Source organism: Temnothorax americanus, unplaced genomic scaffold (genome assembly GCF_048541705.1).
Source record: "Temnothorax americanus isolate GAGA-0224 unplaced genomic scaffold, ASM4854170v1 Scaffold6, whole genome shotgun sequence".
NCBI classification, from domain to species: domain Eukaryota; kingdom Metazoa; phylum Arthropoda; class Insecta; order Hymenoptera; family Formicidae; genus Temnothorax; species Temnothorax americanus.
Genome location: NW_027509751.1, coordinates 3,481,219 through 3,504,491, shown reverse-complemented (window position 1 = coordinate 3,504,491; position 23,273 = coordinate 3,481,219). Strand labels below are relative to the sequence as shown.

Genomic DNA, 23,273 nt, shown 5'->3' with positions numbered 1-23,273 from the left:
ATAATATACAATATTACTTTTTGATATATAATTACATATGAGACATTCGGTATGCGTACAATAACACGAAATTTTCACAATGTAAAACATGTGATTATTATGTAACATTCCTTATTATTAATCATTGAATAATAATTTCTAAGTTTATTTTACTTTATTTTTAATTTACGTGAGCAACTACAATTAAAAAGATCGTTAATAAATTTATTACTAATGTTTCCCAATCAAGAAGATTGTTAGGTAATTATTGGCATACTACTATATTTTGCGAGACTCAAAGAAAATAACCAGTACGCAAAAAATAGACAATTTCAGTAATAATCAAATTAAAAAATACACGACGAAACGATTCCGCGAGGCAATTCTAATATAATGTAATTTTTGTAGTACCTGTTACAACGCGCGCGCGAGTCATTTATAATTATTATTTCTCTACGCAATAATAAATGTCATTTGACAAATATTTAAAATTTCGCAATATCACGCTTCTACGATTTCAATTATATAATTGAATAAACTGAACGCAATGTAATTAATCGCACCTGAATTCTAATTTTCGTTTTACTTTCAATAGGAACTAAATTTTACAAGCTTTAAAAAATCAAGCGAAAACCGCGTTATCGCCGCGTTCAATAGAGGATAACGCGACTGGCTCAATTATTTGACTAGATCAAGATCCCTCCGCCGAGTAGCACGGGTCGGGTAATGTCTACATGTGGAGAGCGAGCTGCGCTCTGATTCTGTCGTGTTCCATGGGATCAATCTGAGAAGGAAAGTTAAGTGACCCGTTGAACACCAATGACCCCGTTGCAGAAAAAAACAAATCTCGGATCTTCCAGATTGCTCATTCCGATAGCAGTAATTTCGGCAGCGAGAAATATATTCTTTCATTATTAAGAAATACAATTGTTTATTAAAAAAAAAAAAAAACATGGGTAAAATTTCTATCAAAAGTGGTTACAAATAATTATATTTAGAAATAATAAAATACGTACATCTTTACTGTAATTTATTATATGTACGAGCACAAATGTTCTGTATATATGTTCTGTATATATAATTTGGTATAAAATTCAAGTTATTTTTAATTTTTCTGTAACATTTAGTCAATTGTAGTAGAATTATTTCAGTAATTAAGTAGAATTATCTAAATATAAAATGTAACATTTAGATAATTAGAATTGCCAAAATCTTACTGATATCGGGGTACTCAATCGATTCGTCTCGAATTTATTAAGTGCCCGCACATTTTTAATTACGTTTATCATACCATCGCGAATAATTTATTTCAATAAGTACGAATCTTTTCCATAAAATTTTATCAAGTGAAAATTATTGACAATCGACTTGTATAACACAAATTTATATAAAAATTATCACGTAATATATATCATACATTGTATATACGTATTTTATTATATTAAATAATCTAAAGGTCATACGTATGGAAAGAAATAATGGGTTTAAATAGAAAACATCTTAACTAATTCACAATTTTTCCCTATCTACAGATATTTTTTTCAACATCTAACACGATTTCTTTTGTTTAAGAAAATAATAAATAAAATCTAAATAAAAATTTATTGACTACAATATATTTAAAAAATCATGACTTTAATATTATCCGAGTATTATATTATTTCTTGCTTTTTTTTTGTGTTTCTCTAAAATATTTATTACTCTAACTGTAAATAAAATTGATCTAAGTAACAAAATTTCAAAAATTTAATTTCGTACGTATTTAAAAATTGTATTCAAAAGATATTTATAATAGAATGCGGCAGTTCGTCAACATATAACTCGATAAACGATGATGAGCTCTTTGCGTGCTCCGTGCGCATGCGAAGTGTGCGAGTATTTCCTCAAGCACAATCGCACAATATATTGATAGATAAGTAATACCAAGATTAAATATATGTAATCAGTTTCAACCCATCCATTTTAAGGCAACGGATCTACGAGATGTAATATTTCCATACTAAAAATTATTGTAATTCGACATGTATACCAATAAGATATATTTTTATTTGATTATTCGTAGATTCGTTTCCTTAATACAAAAAATTCTCATTGACTCACCGATCTGATGTGCAACGGGCGGAATTATTCGGCCGCGTAGCTACGGCGATACTGTAACATACAAACATAAGATTTAAATTAAAAAAGCGCTCAAAATATTCAACATTTCAAAAGTTAATTTTTATCGCGTCTAATTCGTCTTTCAATACAATATTTAGCCAATACAATTATCTATTTACCGAAAAAGATCTTTACTAGAGTAAAATTTTAAATAATCTCTCTTTTTCTAATTACTTCTAATTTATCGATATAAAACAATTCGAATAAATAAAAACGATTAATTATTAAACGATTAAAAACGACAAATTATTAATTTTATACAAATAAGAGGTGATACTTACCCCAAAGGTTGCTCCGCCGGTGCCCGATGTCTCTCTCAGACCTCTCCTCCTCCTCTCAGAATGTTAGGCCTCCTCCTCTCACCGCACAGGACACTCGCGAGAAACACTCGCGGATAATAAACTACACGCGCGCGCGCGGACTACGTATCAGTAAATGTCTTTCGCGCGATACTGTACGGCACTCCCGTTTAAAAAGTCAACGAGAAGAATATTCCGTCAAGCGTACCGTAATATTCTTCAAATGAACTTTGAAAAAGTTCTTTAGTCCGATTACTTGAACGGCACTCCCGAAGCGAACGCGACGAACCGGCTGCGGTTCGTTTATTCAATTAAATCGGCGGACGAGGGTACGTTAGCTTCCCCGTCTTGGAATTTTTATCCAAGCAAAACAAGAGTTTTGCTTTGCTTGGGTAACATCCTCGGGGTACTGGGCCTTCCCACCTAGCCAAGGTCGTACCCCAGAAGAAGGAAGTACTTTACCGTGAAATATAAAAGCTGATGGGTAATATAAAATCAAGTTATCGATATATAAATATGTGGATAGATAGACTACGAAGAATTATAATAAAATTGCAACATAATTAATAATTGTCTTCTTTTTCATTAAATTAATTTAAAAAATAAAAAAAATTATTATACTTAAAAAATTATTGAAAAATTTTATTATAAAATAATTTGATAACTTACAGCTAACAATAAGTAATAACAATATCGAATTGTAATGTCCGATGTTCCTTAAGTTCTTCTTCCTTTCTCGAATTTATTCGTTCGCACTCATGGTTGCACCTTGAGTTAATTGCAGCTGACGATAATGCTCTCGAAGATACAGTTCCTGAATCTCGGAACTATTTTCTCGAATACATTCGTGACTCTGTGAAACGCAAATGTTAAATTTCAGTAAGAAATTAACGTTCAATCACTATATAATAATAATAATAATAGCACGACGGTAATTTCTCGCACGGTGATTTCACGTGAACAAAGCGCGCCGCATATAAAAATCAACACCGAAGCCGCGTGCCACTTACATTACCACCGTGTCCCGATATCACTTATACCGAAATATCTTAACATTTCTGAAAGAGTCGCGACGTCGATTGTTCCGATTCGTTCCGCGTTCATCATCGCGTTAACAGCGCGCGACGAAATGTTCCAAGATGTCGGCAACTTGGCGCGATATACACTGCGCGAGTCGAGCGGACGGTTAATAAAGAACACGCACTTGGTTAATCAAAGATACGCTATTTGAAATTAAATGTCGCACGCACAGTATATACGGTATTGAACTCGCGAAAGTAAAACTGCATTATTAATATGCATTATTAATTTGCATAATAACATGCATAAGTCACGACGAAGAATCGTAATTGCCGGCCGCTAGGCGCTAACTTACGCGACGCGAGATACACACGAGATTTATGAAGCATTCACGGGCGATGTATCACGGCGTTGCTCGGTTGCTCCAATCACACGATACGACATTATCACTCAGCCCTCTTTTTACCTACGGAGAGAATCGGAGCGACAAATCACGCGACAATTCCGGCACAGCGTTCAAAGCGCGAAGCACGACAGTCGACACGCGAGCAATGCTACACACTCGAGAGTCCGAACATGACGGGACGAATGCCGTGATTATCACTCGCGAATGTCACAACGAAAGCAACGCGTCCACTATTATTGTACATACATACCTTCGTCTCGACGTCTCCGTCTCGGGAGAGCGATTCGTGTGACACGTTCATTCCGACGAGCACTCGATTGACTTGATACACTCACAAATTGTTGAACGCGTACATACATACAGCGAATACTCGCGTAGTCGATTTTCCGCCGCCCGCGAAATGAGGAAAGCAGGAGTGCCACTCGCAGAAACGAGAAACGAGCGCGTTCCGAATCAGCACTGACAGCACTGGGCGAGCGCGGCGACGGGCACGGAGCACGAACACTTCTCACTGTGCAAAATCCATCGGGAGAATGACAGCCAAATAACTTCCGCAGGTAACGGTACTCCGAGCGTCGACAAAAACGAGTAGCAAGGCCGCTCACCGGCAAAAACAATCGGCCGCGCGGAGACTTTAATCGTACGCTGCTCCTCTCAAGTTCAACGTGTCGCCTCGCCTGGCGGCACCTGGCGGCCGCCGCGCCGCCGCCGCCGCCGCCCCGCGCCCGCTCGGAGCGGCCGAACGTGATTGGCCGGATCTGGGGGCTCGACTAGCGAGCCAATCGCGTTCGACCTCTCGACCGACCGTGCGGCGGCAAGCGGCGCGCGGCCGCGCCGGCCGCGCGCAACGCGCAAGCGTCGAGCGTCGCAAGTCGTAAGTCGGTGAGTGTCGTGTGTCGTGGTCGTGACTGTGACACGTTCAACCGTTCAACGATCGGTGCGAGACGTCGTTCGTGTAAATTCCTTTCTCGCGAATGAAACGAAATCCGATTACGGAGTGTTGCAAAGTGAACATACGTCGAGAATATTTCGTTGCTTTTTGTGTCGACTGAAACTGAGTGGGATGCCGTCGCTGGCGCGGGCGAAATAAACGCCGAATGCCGTGCGCTGGACGTCGTACGTATCACCCTCCCGGCGGATCTCAGCTGCAGTGTGCCGTGATCGGTGAGTGAATTGTACAATGAGAGATAAGTGTTTCAAAGCGCGATACACCCGAATCTTAACGGAATCGTTGTCTCGCGTCCCGCGTGTCGCAGTGAAACGATCATAACCTCGGAATTCGCGTCTCCTGCCCCCGCGCTCCGTTTCGACTCTTTACTCCGAATAAGTGAATCGCGCGGGAAGATGCTTCAATTTCAATAGCTTGAAATTCTCGTTGAGCGCGGGAATTAATAATCAATTAAAGTGATTGAAGAGAACGATCGCGCGCGTTTGGCGTTCTCACTTTGCTTGTCGCGATCGCGAACGAGGGAGCGAGCTTGCTTCAAAATGCGTATCAAAAATGTGCGTCCGTGAATACAATTCCGTTTTTCGTTAAAGAACAAGCACGTAATTCGCTCGTTCGCGTACTTAATTTGTCGTAAATATTTCCAATTCATTTCTCGTGGTAATATCAGCTCTTCAGCCGTCGTTCTCCTCGCACGCTTTATAATTTAGAGTATTATATTTTCCAAAACGGTTTTTTGTTTAATTCATCGATTTAATTAAATTATTCGAAAATATACACGAAATATGATTTTGTATTGCTAAGAGGAATTCTACCATAATCCATAAACACACACGGACGATCGCTGTTTTCAGTCAAAATATCCTACTGTTTTGTAAAACCGTCTTACGTGTTTTGCACGTCGCATCTCTACCTCTTACGTCGTACTTGTCCCATATTTCTGCTCTTTTTCTTATATTTGTATCCATACAATTACATTTATCAAGGTGATTTATTTCTGAATGATTTATCAGAACGAACACACCATACTTAAAACTTATTATTGTTCTGCAATAATTGCACGTTGCTATGCATTCTGATACTTTGTAATTTTCTAGGATGACACCACGTTTTGGATGTTCGTCTAGTAAGACGTACCAATGCCTGGGACACGTACCTATTGTCTGGACATCTTTATCGTTTTAGTTCTTAAATAAATTATAACGCGAATAAAAATTAAAGAATCGAAGCTAAAAACATTTTTCTAGTATCGTATTTTTATCTTTGATTTTAAATCGCGTTATATATTTGTATAAAAACTAAAATGATAAAGGTGTCCAGACGTAGGTCTTAGGGTTCCGGACATTGGTACACTTATCTTACTGTTACGTTACGTATTGTATATCGCATAAGTGACCTTTAGTTCTTTTGCATTCTATAACTTTTAGAAACAATTATTCCACAATGATTACACTTTACTGAATCAGAATTTTTTTCTGTATAATGTTTTCGGTATAACGTTAACATTTATATTGAATTTTGTGTTGCGTGGGCGTTTATCTCTTTATCTCAAGAAATAAAGAAAACAATTTTATATATTAAACATTACATGTGTTATTAAGATATCTATATATGTAACAGTATAAACTTACAATTAAACTATCTAATTAGTAACTATTTTACATTAAACAACGTTAAAAAATTAATAACTATTACAGCAGAAACAATAACTCTTATCATTGTTCAAATTAATTTTCTTCACGTTTTATTACGCTTTCTGCTATGGAGAGTTTGGGAAAAACTTAAAAAAATTAATATCGATTAATTTTAATTATTTTTAAATGTAGTCCGTCTTTTGGCATTAATAGAAATGCTCGAGGATTGTTTACGTAGGGTATTGTAGTTTTCTCGCAAGTTTCGACTTTGTAGTTTCGTAATATCTTTACAAGTCCAACTTTACTCTGATAAACGGCGAAGCGAGCCCCTGAAAGTAAGAAAACAATAATGTTGTTGATCAGATTAAAGTTCTCGATCGCGAAAATACTTTTCAGTTGGAAAATATGTAATAAAAATATTTTTCAATTAAAAATATTTTTCTGCGCAAAAAGAAATAAAAAGTGATTTTAAATCGTTTCACTATACCGATGCAATTCCTTGGGCCGTCGCCGAAAGGCAGATAAGCCATCGGATGTCTGCTTCGAACAGCTTCCTCATTAAATCTTTCTGGATCGAAGACATCTGGTTTCGGATAAATACTCGGATCTCGCTGAATCGCGTATGCAGGAATCCATATTCTTTGATTTTTCGGTACACTAACTTTAGTACCATCGAAAGTATAACTCGACATGGATTGTCTCATAAGAACTGTCACTGGTGGATATTTTCGTAATGTTTCTGCACGCATTAAGAATAGTGTCAAATTATGGAAATATTGAAAAACTACAATTAGATTGTTTACTAGCAGTGGGATCATATTAGAGTATCGCTGAATATTATTCTTCAAATGACGTACCTTTGAAAACTTTATCCAAATAATCCATTTTTTTTATATCATCGTACGTTAAATTTTCGCCATGTTTCGCATACATCTCGTCAATTTCTTGACGTAAATTGTCTTGTACTTTTTGATTTAATGCTAACTCATAGAGCGCATTGCTAATAGTTGTTGACGAAGTTTCAAAGCCAGCAGCGAAAAATACGAACGCTTGGGCAGCTATTAAATTATCTGTCAAATCTAAAATGTAATTTAATTATTACCATTTAATTCTTTATTAGATTATATCATCACTCAACAATTCACACACATTAATAAATTCATTATTTTCAAAGTTATATTGTGTTAAAATTCGGCAATAAAGAACAAATTGTTGCTAAAAAAGTAAAAGTTAGCTTTACTTTATTGTGATTTATAAAATTATTTTAAACTATATAGTGTGCAAACTGGTATGGTATTTCTATGTGAAAGATAGTCCTCTATGACAGATAAAAGTAATATATAAATATATAGATACATACCAATATCGCCCAATTTATCTGGATGTTTCTTTAATTTGCGCAACATATCAACGAAATCGTGTCTAATGATATTATTCGTTTCTCTGTAGTCCATAGTCTCCACGATAACGCGCGTGAAGAATTTGGTGACTTCTGTTTGCGGTAGGACGTACGCGGATAACTCGTAAAGCCACGGAAGCATTTGTCTCATTCTGAATCGTAATGTATTTCTCCAAGACGGATTAAATATTTGTCTTCCCATCTTGCGAAATTCACTGTCTTCGTCCGACAAAGCGTTCATCTCGATGCCGAAGGCGCAGGTACCGATAACGTCGGTCGTATATTTGGCCGTCAATTCGCGGCATTCTACAGGTTCATTTCTGCTCGCTACTTTTTCCATGTATTGGACAAGGTGGTCAGCGCATTTGGATATTAAGGAGAACATCTCCTTTAGTTTACCGGATGTAAAAACAGGCGACAGTCTCGTTCTCAACGGTCGCCATCTCTTCGGCTCCAAAGCGAAAAGATGTTGCGACAGCGGATCGGCCTGTAACAAAGATATATAGAATTGTAATAGAATTTAAAATTAAGAACTAACTAATTTACAAAGACTTGTATAAAGCTCTTTGGAGATACATTTCATATTTTAAATAAGTTTTATTGTACGAAAATTATAGAAGTATAATATTATGTGAATCTTTAAAAATCATGCGCCGTGTGTGTATTTACACTGGAAAAACAAAATTAGATTCAAGAAAATTAAATAAGTACTTAAATTAAGTAAAGATATCTAATTCTAAATATATATATATATATATATATATATATATATATATATATAAATATGTGATTATATTAAGTAAATAAGTCATTGGTACTATGTTAAAATAAATTTTCTTGGATCTAAATTTTTTTTTCAATGTATATATTTTCTGGATATACTTAAATAAAATATCCTCACCTTTTTGAAAGTGGGTAGTCCTCTGTTAGCAAATGTGGAGAAATCTTTGATTAGGATATCCTTAATTAAATCTAAATCTTTTACAATAAGAATTGGAGTTTTTCTAGCGAATATCCCAATCATTGGTTCATCTTTATGCTCGTTATATAATTTTGTCGTATAATCGCCCATAGATAAATTATTAAACATAATGTCTTTAAAATTGCCGAATCCTGGTGTCGGTTGCGGACCACGAACGCCACGTGACTTCCAAAAGTCATAACTTGACGTGAGGAAATAATAAAGAGCGATAATTACGGCGGCGATGCCGCATAGAATTTCGAAGGGTTCCATTGTTCGACAATCGTCGATCAGTTATCACGATGATCTTTACTGAAAGAAAAAGAAAACATTTGGTTACATAAACGCCCTACAGTGTTAAAATTATAAAATTCAATGAAGTACTATTAGAATGCATCTTTAACAAGTCATGAGTTTAAATTACATTTGATGACTATTATTCTGAAATTAATATTGAATTAGAGAAAACTTATTTAGAGAAAACTTTAATTTAGCGTACCTTCTGGAGATACCTTGAAGAAGCGTTTTTTTTTAAATTTATAAATTACTTTAAATATTCACATGCATTATGCAATATTGATATTGACAGTTTCAATAAGCTAAATTCGTTGATATATTAACTGTCCCAAATTGATACCTTATCACTCTATAGTATCACAGATATTATTTTCTTCGTATTATACGTTGGTACAAAGTATCTCATTTTTGATATTTTGCAACTGACGACTAAATAACTGACTTGTACTTAAATGTTATTTAGAAGTATTACCTCTCCAGTATTATATTTTATGACATGACGTTGCACAAATGCACAACCAACGTCGCGTCATCAAAATTCAAAATTAGAAAACTTACTGAACGAGGAAAAAAGTTGGTACATAATACGCACAATTACTTCTTAATATAGCGCGTTTAAATACATGCAAATTGTCTTGAAATATAAGGCGAAGAATTTATCGCCGGCCAAATGAGATTTTTTTATAAATTTAATTTGATGACCACGCAATCTGTTGCGTGGCAATTATTTACATTTTGCTCCCTTGTCGCTTAATATTTTCCACGATACTGGGAGTAGAAAAAGAAACGAATTAACGTGAAATGAGAGATCGTTCTATCGTTTTACAATCCCTCGACCTCGAGCAGTGCATGATACATCTAGTAGCGCAGTGGGGATAAATTATATGAGAAGTATAGCAGTCACAGACCCGTCAATGTTACTTTGATGACGATATTATTCAATACATGAACGAATGACTGAATGTGCAGCACATGTAACGCACGCGCGATGCAAAGTAAACTATTGTTCCAGGGATTGAGAGGTTCGTTGATAACGCTTGACTTATGTAACGTATATATGATGTAATACTTCCGAGATAAAATAAATAATACTGTCAATAGCATCGATATCAATATCGTTTCATCCATCGCGTAATAACGTTTCGGAAAGTAGAAAATATTGCGTCGAAAAAATCGCGAGATCGATTCCTCTCCGCTTCGTAGCGATTCCGGTGGTTTCTTCGCTGATGATGATGATGATGATGATGATGATGATGATAAATAAACATGCGATGAAGTGAATTCTTTCAACACATATTCGATGATGAAATTACAGAATTTGTTTTTTTTTTTTTCTGAAATTCGACGTTGGTACAAACAACGAACGTGACATATACCTGAACGCGGATGGGCGTGCGACGTAATTGCATCTCCGGGAGATATATTGCGCCGTGTACCAGCTCGCGTCGGCTCGTAAGTGAACGTGTAGCACGCAACGTTGTAACTGGAGGTTCAAACCAACCGTCGGTCGCCGTCTCGTGTGGAATTATAAGCTCCAGCGCAAGGAGAGTATGTGGACAAGCATGTGACTCACGATGAATTGTGGAAACGGTATCTGGCAAGATTTATCTTTCTACGACGCATCTAGTATGTCTTATCGTGACTCTGCAAGTAGCGATACTCGGAAAAGTCGATTAGATAACATCATGTTACACCTATACTTAATATACATATGTATGTTAACATGCAGATTTCGGTGCTGAGCTTTTGACGGTTTGTTTAATTATATTGCGAATATAAATGCATCGATTAAGTTAAATATATAGTGAAAACATCTTCCTTTATGATGATCCATTCTATACTCCTTTCGGCTGTTCGACAATTAGCCGCATTTGAGCGAAATATAAAGGATTTACAGGACCTTGTTCAAGAAGCAAGAGAGAATAAGAAATCGCCGCGGATATTAATTTTGCGGTAACGAAAAACTCTCGAAGCATTGCTAATATCGACGACGAAGCCAGCAAAAAGATATCTATATGCTTGTGAAGTTATTAAACTATCTGTCGAATTTAATCTGAAACGTCATTTCTTCAAAACTGTAAATAACTTAACTTTCTATTTAAAAAATTAATGAATTAACAATACATATATAATAAATTTATTATTTTTAAATGTATTTTTCTCTTATTATGCTCTGAAGAAGACAAAGTGAGTTTAACATAGTCGAAACGTATACAGTCGGATCTTAAATTTAAGACCGTCTTAAGATGAGCATCTTATGAAGCAATAGGTATAGAGAGAGCCGTATTAGCATCTTAAGATATTACTTAAGACGATCTTGGAATAAGAACAGGCTACGAATACCGGCTCAGAGACCTTAGGCCGGTTCTACAATCAGTCGTATGTCGTAGTCGGATGTCGAATCGCAGCCGATGGTCCAAATCGAGGAAAATTTGTTTTCGAAAAAGTTTTCGATTTTGCAACTGTCCATGTAAGCTGAGATATTTTGCAAAACATTTTCTCGACAAGGACAAAATATTTTTAAGAAGGGTAATTTTTTATTATAATACCATTAAGTATATAATTTTATATAATAAAAATAGAATTATAAGAATATATATATATATATATATATATATATATATATACAATAAGTGTTACACCTTGCATCAAAAGTTTCGAATGCACTTGCTTAAGGATTATAAAGATTTTAGGCAAATATTCTTTCATTATATATTTCAGTTGATTTGTTTGTATTATGAAAACCTTTCTCATAAACATCGTGTAGACATTTTAAATTTTATGTTTTTCTGTTTTGTACTTTAGACTACCAATGACGTTTTAGTATTATATCTAGAAAATTTAGAACGTTTCTGAAACACTTATATTTAGTTTTGTGTGGGCGTTTATCTGAAGAAATAACGAAGACAAGAAAATTTTAAAAGATTTCATATATTATTAAGATATGTATGTAACAACATAAACTTACAATTATCTAATTATTAACTATTTTACATAAAACGTAAATGAACAACATTTAAAAAAATGAATAACTATATATTACAGAATGACTCCTATCATTCTAATTGACAGATTTTCTTCATTTTTTATCACGCTTTCGGTGGAGAGTTGGAGAAAAACTTGAAAAAATTAAGGTCGATTAATTTTAATTATTTTCAAGCGTAGTCCGCCCTTTGGCGTTAATATGAGTGCTTTAGGATCGTTTACGTAGGGTATTGGAGTTTTATCGCAAGTCTCGACTTTGTAATTTCGTAGTATCTTTACAAGTCCAACTTTACTCTGAGAAATAGCGAAACGCGCTCCTGAAAATAAAAGAACGATCATGATGTAAATTTGATTAAAGTTTTCGATCAAAAGTACTTTTATTTGAAAAATATGTAACAAATTAAAAATATTTTTCGATTAAAAATTTTTTTCTGCGTGAAAGGAAATGAAAAAGGATATTTCAAATTATTTCACTATACCAATGCAATTTCTTGGCCCGTCGCCAAAAGGTAGATAAGCCATCGGGTGCCTGCTTCGCACAGTTTCTTCATCAAATCTTTCTGGATCGAAGACATCTGGCTTTGGATAAATATCCGGATCTCGATGAATCGCGTAAACGGGAATCCATACCTTTTGATCTTTCGGTATACTAACTTTAGTACCATCGAAAGTATAACTCGACGTGGACTTTCTCATAAGCATTGGCCCCGGCGGATATTTTCGTAATGTTTCTATATGCATTAAGAATAGTGTTAAATTGTGAAAATATTGAAAAAACTACAATTAGATTGAAGTTTACTGGCAATGATATCATATTACAATATCGCTAAAAAAATATATAGCATATATTATTCTTCAAACGACATACCTTTGAAAACTTTATCTAAGTAATCCATTTTTTTTATATTATCGTACGTTAAGTCTTTACCATGTTTTGCATACATCTCATCAATTTCTTCACGCAGATTATCTTGTATTTTCTGATTTAATGCTAACTCGTAGAGCACATTGCTGATAGTCGCCGACGAAGTTTCAAAGCCAGCAGCGAAAAATACAAACGCTTGAGCAGCTATTAAACTATCTGTCAAATCTAAAATATCATGTTTTTATTAATGTATCAGTAATATTAATATATCAATATATTAATTTAATGTTGTTTGAGATTAGCTAACGCAGATAGCTAAACCTGCGCAGACAGATTCTAAGCAGAGCTTGCAGTAAATTTTTCATGTCAGAAAGACAACAATTTTCATACATAAGCTGCTCTATTAGACGATGTTAAATTGTTACTAGAAATATAACAGAATCTGTTTACATTGCCTGTCAGTAGGCACTGTCTGCGCGGTTTCTGTTGCCAATCTGCGTTCTGATTATGTTAGCAGACTCTATCTAACAAAATATAAGGGACGCAGTTAATGTCAGTCTGCTGACATGTTTTGATCTAATCTGTTATCAATCTGTCGACATACACTGCTATCCTTTTGTTTACTTGGTAATTACTTAACAATTCATATATGTATATAATTTTATTATTTTCATAGTTATATTATGTTCAACCGGCAATTATTGTCGGCCGTACTACGGCTGTAACAATGAAGTCGTCATGAAAGTAAAAGTCAATAACTTTATTTTATTATGATTTATAAAATTACTTTTAGACACATGAAAACTCATATGATTTTTTCATGTAAAATATAATCTTATGGCGGATAAAAGTAATATATGTATAAACATACATACCAATATCGCCCAATTTATCTGGATGTTTCTTTAATTCGCGCAAAATATCAATGAAATCATTTCTGGTAATATTATTCGTTTCTCTGTAGTCCATGGTCTCCACGATAACGCGTGTGAAGAATTTGGTGGTTTCTGTTTGCGGTAGGACGTATGATGCGAACAATTTGTAAAGCCACGGAAACATTTGTCTTATTCTCATTCTTATCCCAGTCGGATTGAATACTTTTCTTCCCATCTTGCGAAATTCACTGCCTTCGTCCGACAAAGCGTTCATCTCGATACCGAAGGCACAGCTACCGATAACGTCGGTCGTATATTTGGCCGTCAATTCGCGGCATTCTACAGGTTCATTTCTGCTAGCTACTTTTTCCATATATTGGACTAGGTGGTCAGCACATTCTGATATTAAAGAGAACATTTCCTTTAGTTTACCGGATGTAAACACAGGTGACAGATTCATTCTCAACGGTCGCCACCTCTTCGGCTCCAAATGGAAAAGATTTTGCGACAGCGGATCGGCCTGTGACAAAGAAAGTATTGTAATCAAGGAAATTTAACTTAAAATCAAATTCTACTAACTTACAGAAACTTGCATAAGTCTCTTGGAGTTCACATCTCGCATTTTTTAATAAGTCTTATTATATACGAAAATTATACAAGTATATATGAATCTTTTTAAAACAGATGCGAAATGTGTGTTTTGTTTATATTTTCTTTGGATATATATATTTAAATGTAATAGCTTAAAATATCCTTACCTTTTCGGAAGTGGGCATTCCTCTGTTAGCAAATACGGAGAAATCTTTGATAAGGACTTCCTTAATTAAATCTAGATCTTGTATAACAAGAACTGGTGTTTTTCTATCGAATATCCCAATCATTGGTTCATCTTTGTAGGTGTTATACATTTCTGTCAAATAATCGCCTACATACACTGAGAAAAAAAATTGGTTGTACGGACTTGTATAGTTGTTGATTCAATGATTGATTCAACAATAATTATGTTGCACTAAAAAAGGTATAGTTCATTTATGTCAACTATCAACATTTTTTAATCAAGAATTAGTTAATTCAACTAATGTTTAGTTGAACGTATCGGACTAAATATTTTAGTTATAGATGAAACACATTTTCCGTTTTTCAACAAATTTTTTTTCTCGGTGTATGTTTTATTAAGTACAACGTCTTTAAAATTACTTAGCCGCGGTATCGGTCGTGGACCACGAACGCCACGTGACTTCCAAAAGTCATAACTTGACGTGAGGAAATAATAAAGAGCGAGAATCACGACGACGGTGCCGCACAGGATTTCGAAGGGTTCCATTGTCCAGCAGTCGTCGATTAGTTATTATGAATATTATTTACTGAAAGAGAAAAGGAAGAAGATTGTTTTGTTGTATAAACCTTCGTCTTGTTGAAATTATAAATTTGGATGAAATTTAATCAAAATTTATCTTAAACAAAACATGAGTTTATATTAGATTTGATGAATATTATTCTTTAATAAATATTGATTTAAATAATATGTATTTAATTTAGCATGCGTCATCTGAAGATTACATTGCAGTATCGAAGAAACGTTCCTTTAGTTGTAAACCATTTGAAATATTCATATGCGTTATTAGTAATATTGATATTGATAGTTTCAATTATTCAACTTTGTTCATATATTAATAACCCTTAAACACACATACCTTCCAGTCTGTAACGTTAGTACATAACGGGGGTATGCCATAATTTACTCGCGTATTTCAACTATAACTTCGCGTCTTGTGTGTCAATTTTAAACCCCCCTTTTTTTAAATTGTGTGCTAAACTGTAAGGAACAAGACCATGTACATGATTTTGTGATTTAACGTTTATACCTTCAAAGATATTTGCAAATAAGTCGAATGAAGTCGTAAGAAAATTTTGCAAAAATCATTTTTTTAAATTTATAACTTCAAAAAAACCGATAAAGACATTTTATTAACGGATCTTGAAAGTATACAAAAATGATAGTATATGAAAAAAAATACGTCATAATTATTTGTTCCAAAAAGTTGAATTATTTGACATGGTGAACTTGGACAATTTTAAACTTTTTTAGAGCATTTCAATTATGTGAAAAAAATCCTGTAATTCTGAAACCCTAATTTATAAAAAATTTTAAGACTTTATGTCTAGTTTTTGCGATTGATAAATATAATTTAAAAGTTAAATTTGGCTTTAAAAACTTGGCGTCAACAAAATGACGAACATGAGAACCATACATATATTTAATTGTGTGTGTGTGTGTGTGTGTGTGTGTTTTACAGAAATAGGTTAAAAATAATTTAAAATTACAATATAATTTTTTAAAAGTAATTTATTTTTATAAAAAAAAATGAATGATGTTGCTATCTCCGAAGTACCGCGTGACTTCGAACGCGTTTCCATTCCGTATATTATAATCTGAAATAATCCGTATTGTATAACGATTATAACCTCAAATTATCTGCAAAGTATGAAACTGTTGCAAAATAAAACGCATGTTGCGGGGTAAATAAATAAAATGAAGTATGCCAACAAATTCCACTAACACATAACGGGGGTAACGTACCCCAAACAAACTTCCTTACCTTTTTGCTCGGCTTCTATAGCGAGACTGACGCTGCCACCGACTGGACGTTCAACGTTCAAGACGAAGACGAAAGACGAAACCTGAGAGTTTTTCTTATCGACCCATACCAGACCACTACCATCACCCATTTCGAAATGGCGTGTATTTAAAAAATCGACCGGGTATGGCATACCCCATCTGTATGTTTAAGGGTTAACTATTATGTTGATATTAATTTGATACCGTATTTTGGTATCACAGATATTTTCTTCGTATTGTATATGTTTAGTACCAAGTATCTTCCGAAATTTCCGATATTTTACAATCGACGATTTAATAACTGATATACACTCAAATGTTATTAAGAAGTTATTACGTGAGTCTCGTATATCTTTCATGATGCTATTAAGAGATGACAGATAATACAGGTAATCTTAAGTTCATCCGGGAAAAGACGCTATAGAACGAATTAATATTTGTACAAGTGCGCAACCGCATCACGTTGCGTCATCAGAGTTGAGAAATAACTAAAAGAAGGAAAAAGTATAGGCAATTAAAATATATGTTTATCAATACGATCGATATTATTTTATTTTTCGCGATGTTTCGGTATAAGGAATTTCGCGAGATCGATTCCTCTCCGCTAGTGACTCCGGTGGGCGGTTTCTTCGCTGATGACGATGATGAATGTGAGTGCGATGAAGTAATTTCTTTCAACACATATTCGAGGATGAAATTACAGAATTTGTTTTTTCTTTTTTTTTCTGAAATTTGATGTTGGTACAAGCGACGGACATGCCATATACCCGAACGCGGATGGCGGTGTGATGTAATTGCATTTGTCATCATATATTGCGTTGTATCATCAGCTCGCGTCAGCCCGTAAGCGCGAACTTGTAGTCTTGTACTAGCTCACGCGACGGTGTAAAGGCCTTCGCACAATGAAAAATACAAGGAACAAGGAACAGATAATAGCGATTAGGAATAAAGAAATCAGGAATAAAACTGGTGTAGCATTGATACACGGCTTCCGATAGGTTGAAAATCTATTACCTGGTGTTATATTCCCTGTTTCTGATGCCTGTATTTTTCATCGTGCATTCAACTTTATTCTTGATTCTTCAGTTCTAATCGCTAATATCTGTTTTTCATTGTGCGGAGGCCTTAACTGGTGGTAATTCAACTAACCGTCCCGTCTAGATCGTGCGAAATTATAAGCGCGGACGCTCCAACGCGAGGAGAGTATGTGAGTCACAATGAATTGTGGAAACGGTTTCTGCAAGATTTATCTCCCTTCTTCGCATCTAGTGTGTGTTATATCGTGACTTTGCAAGTAGCGTTACTCGAAAAGTCGATTGGATAACATCATGTTACACCTAATATACATATGCATGTTAACATGCGGATTTCGGTGCTGAGCTTTTGACCGTTTTGTTTAATCATATTGCAAATAAATGCATCGATTAAGTTAAATATATAGTGAAAACATCTTCCTTTATGATGATCTATTCTATGCTCCTTTCGGCTGTACAATTAGCCGCATAGCGAAATATCAAGGAATTACAGGACCTTGTTAAAGAGACGAGAGAGAACAAGAAATAATTGCGGATATTAATTTTGCGGTAACGAAAAACTCTCGAAGCATTATTGCTAATATCGATGACAAAGTTTTAAAACCAGCAATGAAATGTCTATATGCTTGTGAATAAGTTATTAAACTATCTGTCGAATTTAATCTGAAACGTCACACACACACACACACACACACACACACACACACACACACACACACACACACACACACACACACACACACACACACACACACACACACACGCACGCACGCACGCACACACACACACACACACACACACACACACACACACACACACACACACACACACACACACACACACACACATTTCTTCAAAACTATAAATAACTTAACTTTCTATTTAAAAAATTAATGAATTAACGATACACATATGTAATAAATTTATTATTTCTAAACGTATTTTTCTCTTATTATGCTCTGAAGAAGACAAAGTGAGTATATAATAACATAGTCGAAACGTATACAGTCGGATCTTAAATTTAAGACCGTCTTAAGATGAGCATCTTATGAAGCAATAGGTATAGAGAGAGCCGTATTAGCATCTTAAGATATTACTTAAGACGATCTTGGAATAAGAACAGGCTACGAATACCGGCTCAGAGACCTTAGGCCGGTTCTACAATCAGTCGCGTATGTCGTAGTCGGATGTCGGAACGCAGCCGATGGTATATACAAATCGAGAAAAATTTGTTTTCGAAAAAGTTTTAGATTTTGCAACTGTCTCTATGTAAGCTGAGTTATTTTGCAAAACATTTTCTTGACAAGGACAAAATATTTTTAAGAAGGGTAATTTTTTATTATAATACCATTAAGTATATAATTTTATATAATAAAAATAGAATTACAAGAATATAAGTAATATATGTATATACCTTGCATCAAGTTTTGAATGCACTTGCTTGAGGATTATAAAGATTTTAGGCAAATATTCTTTCATTATATTTTTCAGTTGATTTGTATATGTATTATGAAAAGTTTTCTCATAAACATCATGTAGACATTTCAAATTTTATGTTTCTCTGTTTTGTATTTTAGACTACCAATGACGTTTTAGTGTTATCTAGAAACTTTTTTGAAAATTTGAAACGTTTCTGGAACACTTATATTTAATTTTGTGTTGTGTGGACGTTTATCTCAAGAAATAAAGAAACAATTTTAAACGATTACATATACTATTAAGATATGTATGTAACAGCATAAACTTACAATTAAACTATCTAATTCTTAACTACTTTACATAAGATATAAATGCACAACATTAAAAAATTTAATAACTATGTATTATATATACAGAATGACTCCTATCATTCTAATTGACAGATTTTCTTCACTTTTTATCACGCTTTCTGTGGAGAATTGGAGAACAACTTGAAAAAGTTAAGGTCGATTAATTTTAATTATTTTCAAGTGTAGTCCTCCTTTTGGTGTTAATATACGTGCTTTAGGATCGTTTACGTAGGGTATTGGAGTTTTCTCGCAAGTCTCAATTTTATAATTTCGTAGTATCTTTACAAGTCCAACTTTACTCTGATAACCAGCGAAACGCGCTCCTGAAAATAAAAGAACGATCATGATGTAAATTTGATTAAAGTTTTCGATCAAAAGTACTTTTATTTGAAAAATATGTAACAAATTAAAAATATTTTTTGATTAGAAATTTTTTTTTCTGCGTGGAAGGAAATGAAAAGGGATATTTCAAATTACTTCACTATACCAATGCAATTCCTTGGCCCGTCGCCAAAAGGTAGATAAGCCATCGGGTGCCTGCTTCGTACAGTTTCTTCATCAAATCTTTCTGGATCGAAGACATCTGGCTTTGGATAAATATCCGGATCTCGATGAATCGCGTAAATGGGGATCCATATTTTTTGACTTTTCGGTATACTAACGTTGATACCATCGAAAGTATAACTTGACATAGATTCTCTCCTAAGTAATGTCGCTGGCGGATATTTTCGTAATGTTTCTATATGCATTAAGAATAATGTTAACTTATGAAAATATTGAAAGACTACAATTAGATTGAGGTTTACTGATGGCAATATCGTATTACAATATCGCTGAAAAAAATATAGCATATATTATTCTTCAAACGACATACCTTTGAAAACTTTATCTAAATAATCCATTTTTTTAATATTATCGTATGTTAAGTCTCTACCATGGTTTTTATAGACCTCGTCAATTTCTTCACGTAAATTGTCTTGTACTTTTTGATTTAATGCTAACTCATAGAGCGCATTGCTAATAGTTGTTGACGAAGTTTCAAAGCCAGCAGCGAAAAATACGAACGCTTGGGCAGCTATTAAATTATCTGTCAAATCTAAAATGTAATTTATTTATTACCATTTAATTCTTTATTAGATTATATCATCACTCAACAATTCACACACATAATAAATTCATTACTTTCACATTGTTGTATTAGGTTAAAATTCAGCAATAAAGAACAAATTGTTGTTATAAAAGTAAAAGTTAACTTTACTTTATTGTGATTTATAAAATTATTTTAAACTATATAGTGTGCAAACTGGTATGGTATTTCTATGTGAAAGATAGTCCTATGACAGATAAAAGTAATATATAAATATATAGATACATACCAATATCGCCTAATTTATCTGGATGTTTCTTTAATTCGCGCAACACATCAACGAAATCGTGTCTAATGATATTATTCGTATCTCTGTAGTCCATAGTCTCCACGATAACACGCGTGAAAAATTTACTGACTTCTGTTTGCGGTAGGACGTACGCGGATAATTCGTAAAGCCACGGAAGCATTTGTCTCATTCTGAGTCGTAATATATTTTTCCAAGACGGATTAAATATTTTTCTTCCCATCTTGCGAAATTCACTGTCTTCGTCCGACAAAGCGTTCATCTCGATGCCGAAGGCGCAGGTACCGATAACGTCGGTCGTATATTTGGCCGTTAACTCGCGGCACTCGACAGGTTTATTTTCGCTCACTACTTTTTCCATGTATTGGACTAGGTGGTCAGCACATTCTGATATTAAAGAGAACATTTCCTTTAGTTTACCGGATGTAAAAACAGGCGACAGCCTCATTCTCAACGGTCGCCACCTCTTCGGCTCCAAAAGGGCAAGATTTTGCGACAGCGGATCGGCCTGTGACAAAAAAAGTATTGTAATCAAGTAAATTTAAATCAAAATCAAATTTGACTAACTTACAGAAACTTGGATAAGTCTCTGGAAGTCTACATCTCGCATTTTTTAATAAACCTTATTATATACGAAAATTATACACGAGTATACAATGTATCTTTTTAAAACAAATGCGACATGTGTGTTTTGTTTATATTTTCTTTGGATATGTGTATTTAAATATAATAGCTTAAAATATTCTCACCTTTTCGGAAATGGGTATTTCTCTAGTAGCAAATACGAGGAAATCTTTGATAAGGACATCCTTAATTAAATCTAGATGTTGTATAACAAGAACTGGTGTTTTTCTATCGAATATCCCAATCATTGGTTCATCTTTATAGGTGTTATACATTTCTGTCAAATAATCGCCCACGGATGTTTTATTAAGCATAACGTCTTTAAAATTACCCAGCCCCGGTATTGGTCGTGGACCACGAACGCCACGTGACTTCCAAAAGTCATAACTTGACGTGAGGTAATAATAAAGAGCGATAATTACGACGGCAATGCCGCACAGGATTTCGAAGGGTTCCATTCAGCAGTCGTCGATTAGTTATTATGAATATTATTTACTGAAAGAAAAGGAAGAAGATTGTTTTGTTATATAAACCTTCGTCTTGTTGAAATTAGTAAATTTGGATGAAATTTAGCGTGTTACGTTCCGATATCATTCAAATATTTTTGAAATCTAAAAGCGTAAAATTTATCTCCGATTAAACAAATGGAATTTCTCGATAAATTCAATTCGATGACCACTCGATGATTATTTATCTTTTACTTCATCGATTGTCACTTATAAATCGAGAAAGAAGGTTTATCACTTTCGCTATTAAGAAAGTTTAGCGCTTTCGGATTTAAATCCGAACATCTCATGCGTCTGGCAGCGCAGTGGAAATAAAGTAGGAGAGGTATAGCGGTCACCAGATACGTCAATATTACTTTCATGACGATTATTCAATGCGAGAACAAATGATTGAATGCACACACACTTACGTATGTAACGCGCGCACGTTCGATGGAAAATAAACGAAGTAAACCACCCAGGTAGCAGAGTGACGTCAAATGACATGTTAATTCCGTCTTAATGACGTCTGTAACGTCATATAAATGACGTCTCTAACGTCATTAAAACGTCTTTAGACGTCATCTTGCTACCTGAGCATTGTTCAGGAATTGAGAGACGCGAAAAATAAAACAATATCGATCGTATTATTTTTTGCGATGTTTCGGTAAGGAGAAAATATCGCGAGATCGATTCCTCTCCGCTAGTGACTCCGGTGGGCGGTTTCTTCGCTGATGACGATGATGAATGGGAATGCGATGAAGTAACTTCTTTCAACACATATTCGAGGATAAAATTACATAATTTGTTTCTTTTTTTTTCTGAAATTTGATTTTGGTACAAGCGACGGACGGTGACATACCTGAACGCGCGGATGGCGGTATAATTGCGATTTAATTGCATCCGCCATATACTGCGCCGTGCATCAGCTCGTGTCAGTCTGTAAGTGCGAACTTATACTAGCGACGGTGTACTGGAAGTAATTCAACTAACCGTCGCCGTCTAGATCGTGCGGAATTATAAGCGCGGACGCTCCAGCGCGAGAAGGGTACGCGTGCAAGTTCGTAAGTCACGATGAATTGTGGAAACGGTATTTGCAAGATTTACCTCCTTTCTTCGCATCTAATGCGCGTTATCGTGACTCTGCATGTAGCGGTAATCGAAAAAGTTGATTAGATAACATCATGTTACACATAGTATATATACATATATGTGTGTTGACATGCAGATTTCGATGCTGAGCTTTTGACCGTTTTGTATAATCATATTGCGAATAAATGCATCGATTAAGTTAAAAAGTTAAATATATGGTGAAAACGTCTTTTTTTATGATGATTTATTCTATGCTTCTCTCGGCTATACAATTTACAATTAGCCGCAATTGAGCGAAATATAATGCGAAAGGAATAACAAAACTTTGTTAAAGAAGCGAGAGAAAACAAGAAATCGCGGATATCAATTTTGCGGTAATGCAAAAAGACTCGATCTTGAACGCATTGCTAATATCGACGACGAAGTTTC

The 23,273-nt window shown here is 34.6% G+C and overlaps 4 protein-coding genes and 1 long non-coding RNA gene across 5 annotated transcripts in view; 1 reads left to right on the top strand and 4 right to left on the bottom strand.

Moving 5' to 3' along the window:
• Positions 1-46: 46 nt before the first annotated feature.
• On the bottom strand, positions 47-4,668 carry LOC143905055 (uncharacterized). Its single transcript, XR_013259103.1, has 5 exons — positions 4,115-4,668; positions 3,108-3,291; positions 2,421-2,915; positions 2,080-2,130; positions 47-763 (listed from the first exon to the last, which is right to left on the bottom strand). It is a non-coding gene; the product is annotated as an uncharacterized LOC143905055 (long non-coding RNA).
• A 216-nt stretch (positions 4,669-4,884) lies between these two features.
• The window catches only part of Alix (programmed cell death 6-interacting protein-like protein AliX), a 30,459-nt gene continuing 12,070 nt past the window's right edge, over positions 4,885-23,273 (top strand). Inside the window, exon 1 of the mRNA XM_077420155.1 lies at positions 4,885-5,028. The gene's annotated coding sequence lies outside the window, so the exon portion shown is untranslated. The remainder of the gene's footprint in view (positions 5,029-23,273) is intronic.
• Positions 6,367-10,658, bottom strand: LOC143905049 (putative cytochrome P450 6a13). Its single transcript, XM_077420165.1, has 6 exons — positions 10,478-10,658; positions 8,745-9,116; positions 7,805-8,330; positions 7,302-7,523; positions 6,932-7,183; positions 6,367-6,773 (listed from the first exon to the last, which is right to left on the bottom strand). The coding sequence occupies exons 2-6, from the start codon at positions 9,075-9,077 to the stop codon at positions 6,601-6,603; spliced, it is 1,506 nt and encodes a 501-aa protein (XP_077276291.1). The 5' UTR covers positions 9,078-9,116; positions 10,478-10,658; the 3' UTR covers positions 6,367-6,600.
• On the bottom strand, positions 12,017-17,641 carry LOC143905046 (putative cytochrome P450 6a14). Its single transcript, XM_077420161.1, has 7 exons — positions 17,461-17,641; positions 16,427-16,605; positions 14,585-14,760; positions 13,827-14,346; positions 12,955-13,176; positions 12,566-12,817; positions 12,017-12,403 (listed from the first exon to the last, which is right to left on the bottom strand). The coding sequence occupies exons 1-7, from the start codon at positions 17,499-17,501 to the stop codon at positions 12,231-12,233; spliced, it is 1,563 nt and encodes a 520-aa protein (XP_077276287.1). The 5' UTR covers positions 17,502-17,641; the 3' UTR covers positions 12,017-12,230.
• On the bottom strand, positions 18,388-22,820 carry LOC143905050 (putative cytochrome P450 6a13). Its single transcript, XM_077420166.1, has 6 exons — positions 22,615-22,820; positions 21,393-21,762; positions 20,626-21,151; positions 20,124-20,345; positions 19,737-19,988; positions 18,388-19,572 (listed from the first exon to the last, which is right to left on the bottom strand). The coding sequence occupies exons 2-6, from the start codon at positions 21,723-21,725 to the stop codon at positions 19,400-19,402; spliced, it is 1,506 nt and encodes a 501-aa protein (XP_077276292.1). The 5' UTR covers positions 21,726-21,762; positions 22,615-22,820; the 3' UTR covers positions 18,388-19,399.

What these genes read in the sequence shown, in the direction of transcription:
- LOC143905049 (XM_077420165.1), bottom strand. Translation starts at nt 9,077, where the DNA reads ATGGAACCCTTCGAAATTCTATGCGGCATCGCCGCCGTAATTATCGCT. An exon ending in TTTGGATAAAGTTTTCAAAG is followed by an intron (nt 7,184 to 7,301) that starts GTACGTCATTTG and finishes TAATGCGTGCAG; the next exon opens with AAACATTACGAAAATATCCA. An exon ending in CGGCCCAAGGAATTGCATCG is followed by an intron (nt 6,774 to 6,931) that starts GTATAGTGAAAC and finishes TCTTACTTTCAG; the next exon opens with GGGCTCGCTTCGCCGTTTAT.
- LOC143905046 (XM_077420161.1), bottom strand. Translation starts at nt 17,501, where the DNA reads ATGAAAAATACAGGCATCAGAAACAGGGAATATAACACCAG. An exon ending in GAATGCCCACTTCCGAAAAG is followed by an intron (nt 14,347 to 14,584) that starts GTAAGGATATTT and finishes TCTTTGTCACAG; the next exon opens with GCCGATCCGCTGTCGCAAAA. An exon ending in CTTAGATAAAGTTTTCAAAG is followed by an intron (nt 12,818 to 12,954) that starts GTATGTCGTTTG and finishes TAATGCATATAG; the next exon opens with AAACATTACGAAAATATCCG.
- LOC143905050 (XM_077420166.1), bottom strand. Translation starts at nt 21,725, where the DNA reads ATGGAACCCTTCGAAATCCTGTGCGGCATTGCCGTCGTAATTATCGCT. An exon ending in AGATAAATTAGGCGATATTG is followed by an intron (nt 20,346 to 20,625) that starts GTATGTATCTAT and finishes ATTACATTTTAG; the next exon opens with ATTTGACAGATAATTTAATA. An exon ending in CGGGCCAAGGAATTGCATTG is followed by an intron (nt 19,573 to 19,736) that starts GTATAGTGAAGT and finishes TTTTATTTTCAG; the next exon opens with GAGCGCGTTTCGCTGGTTAT.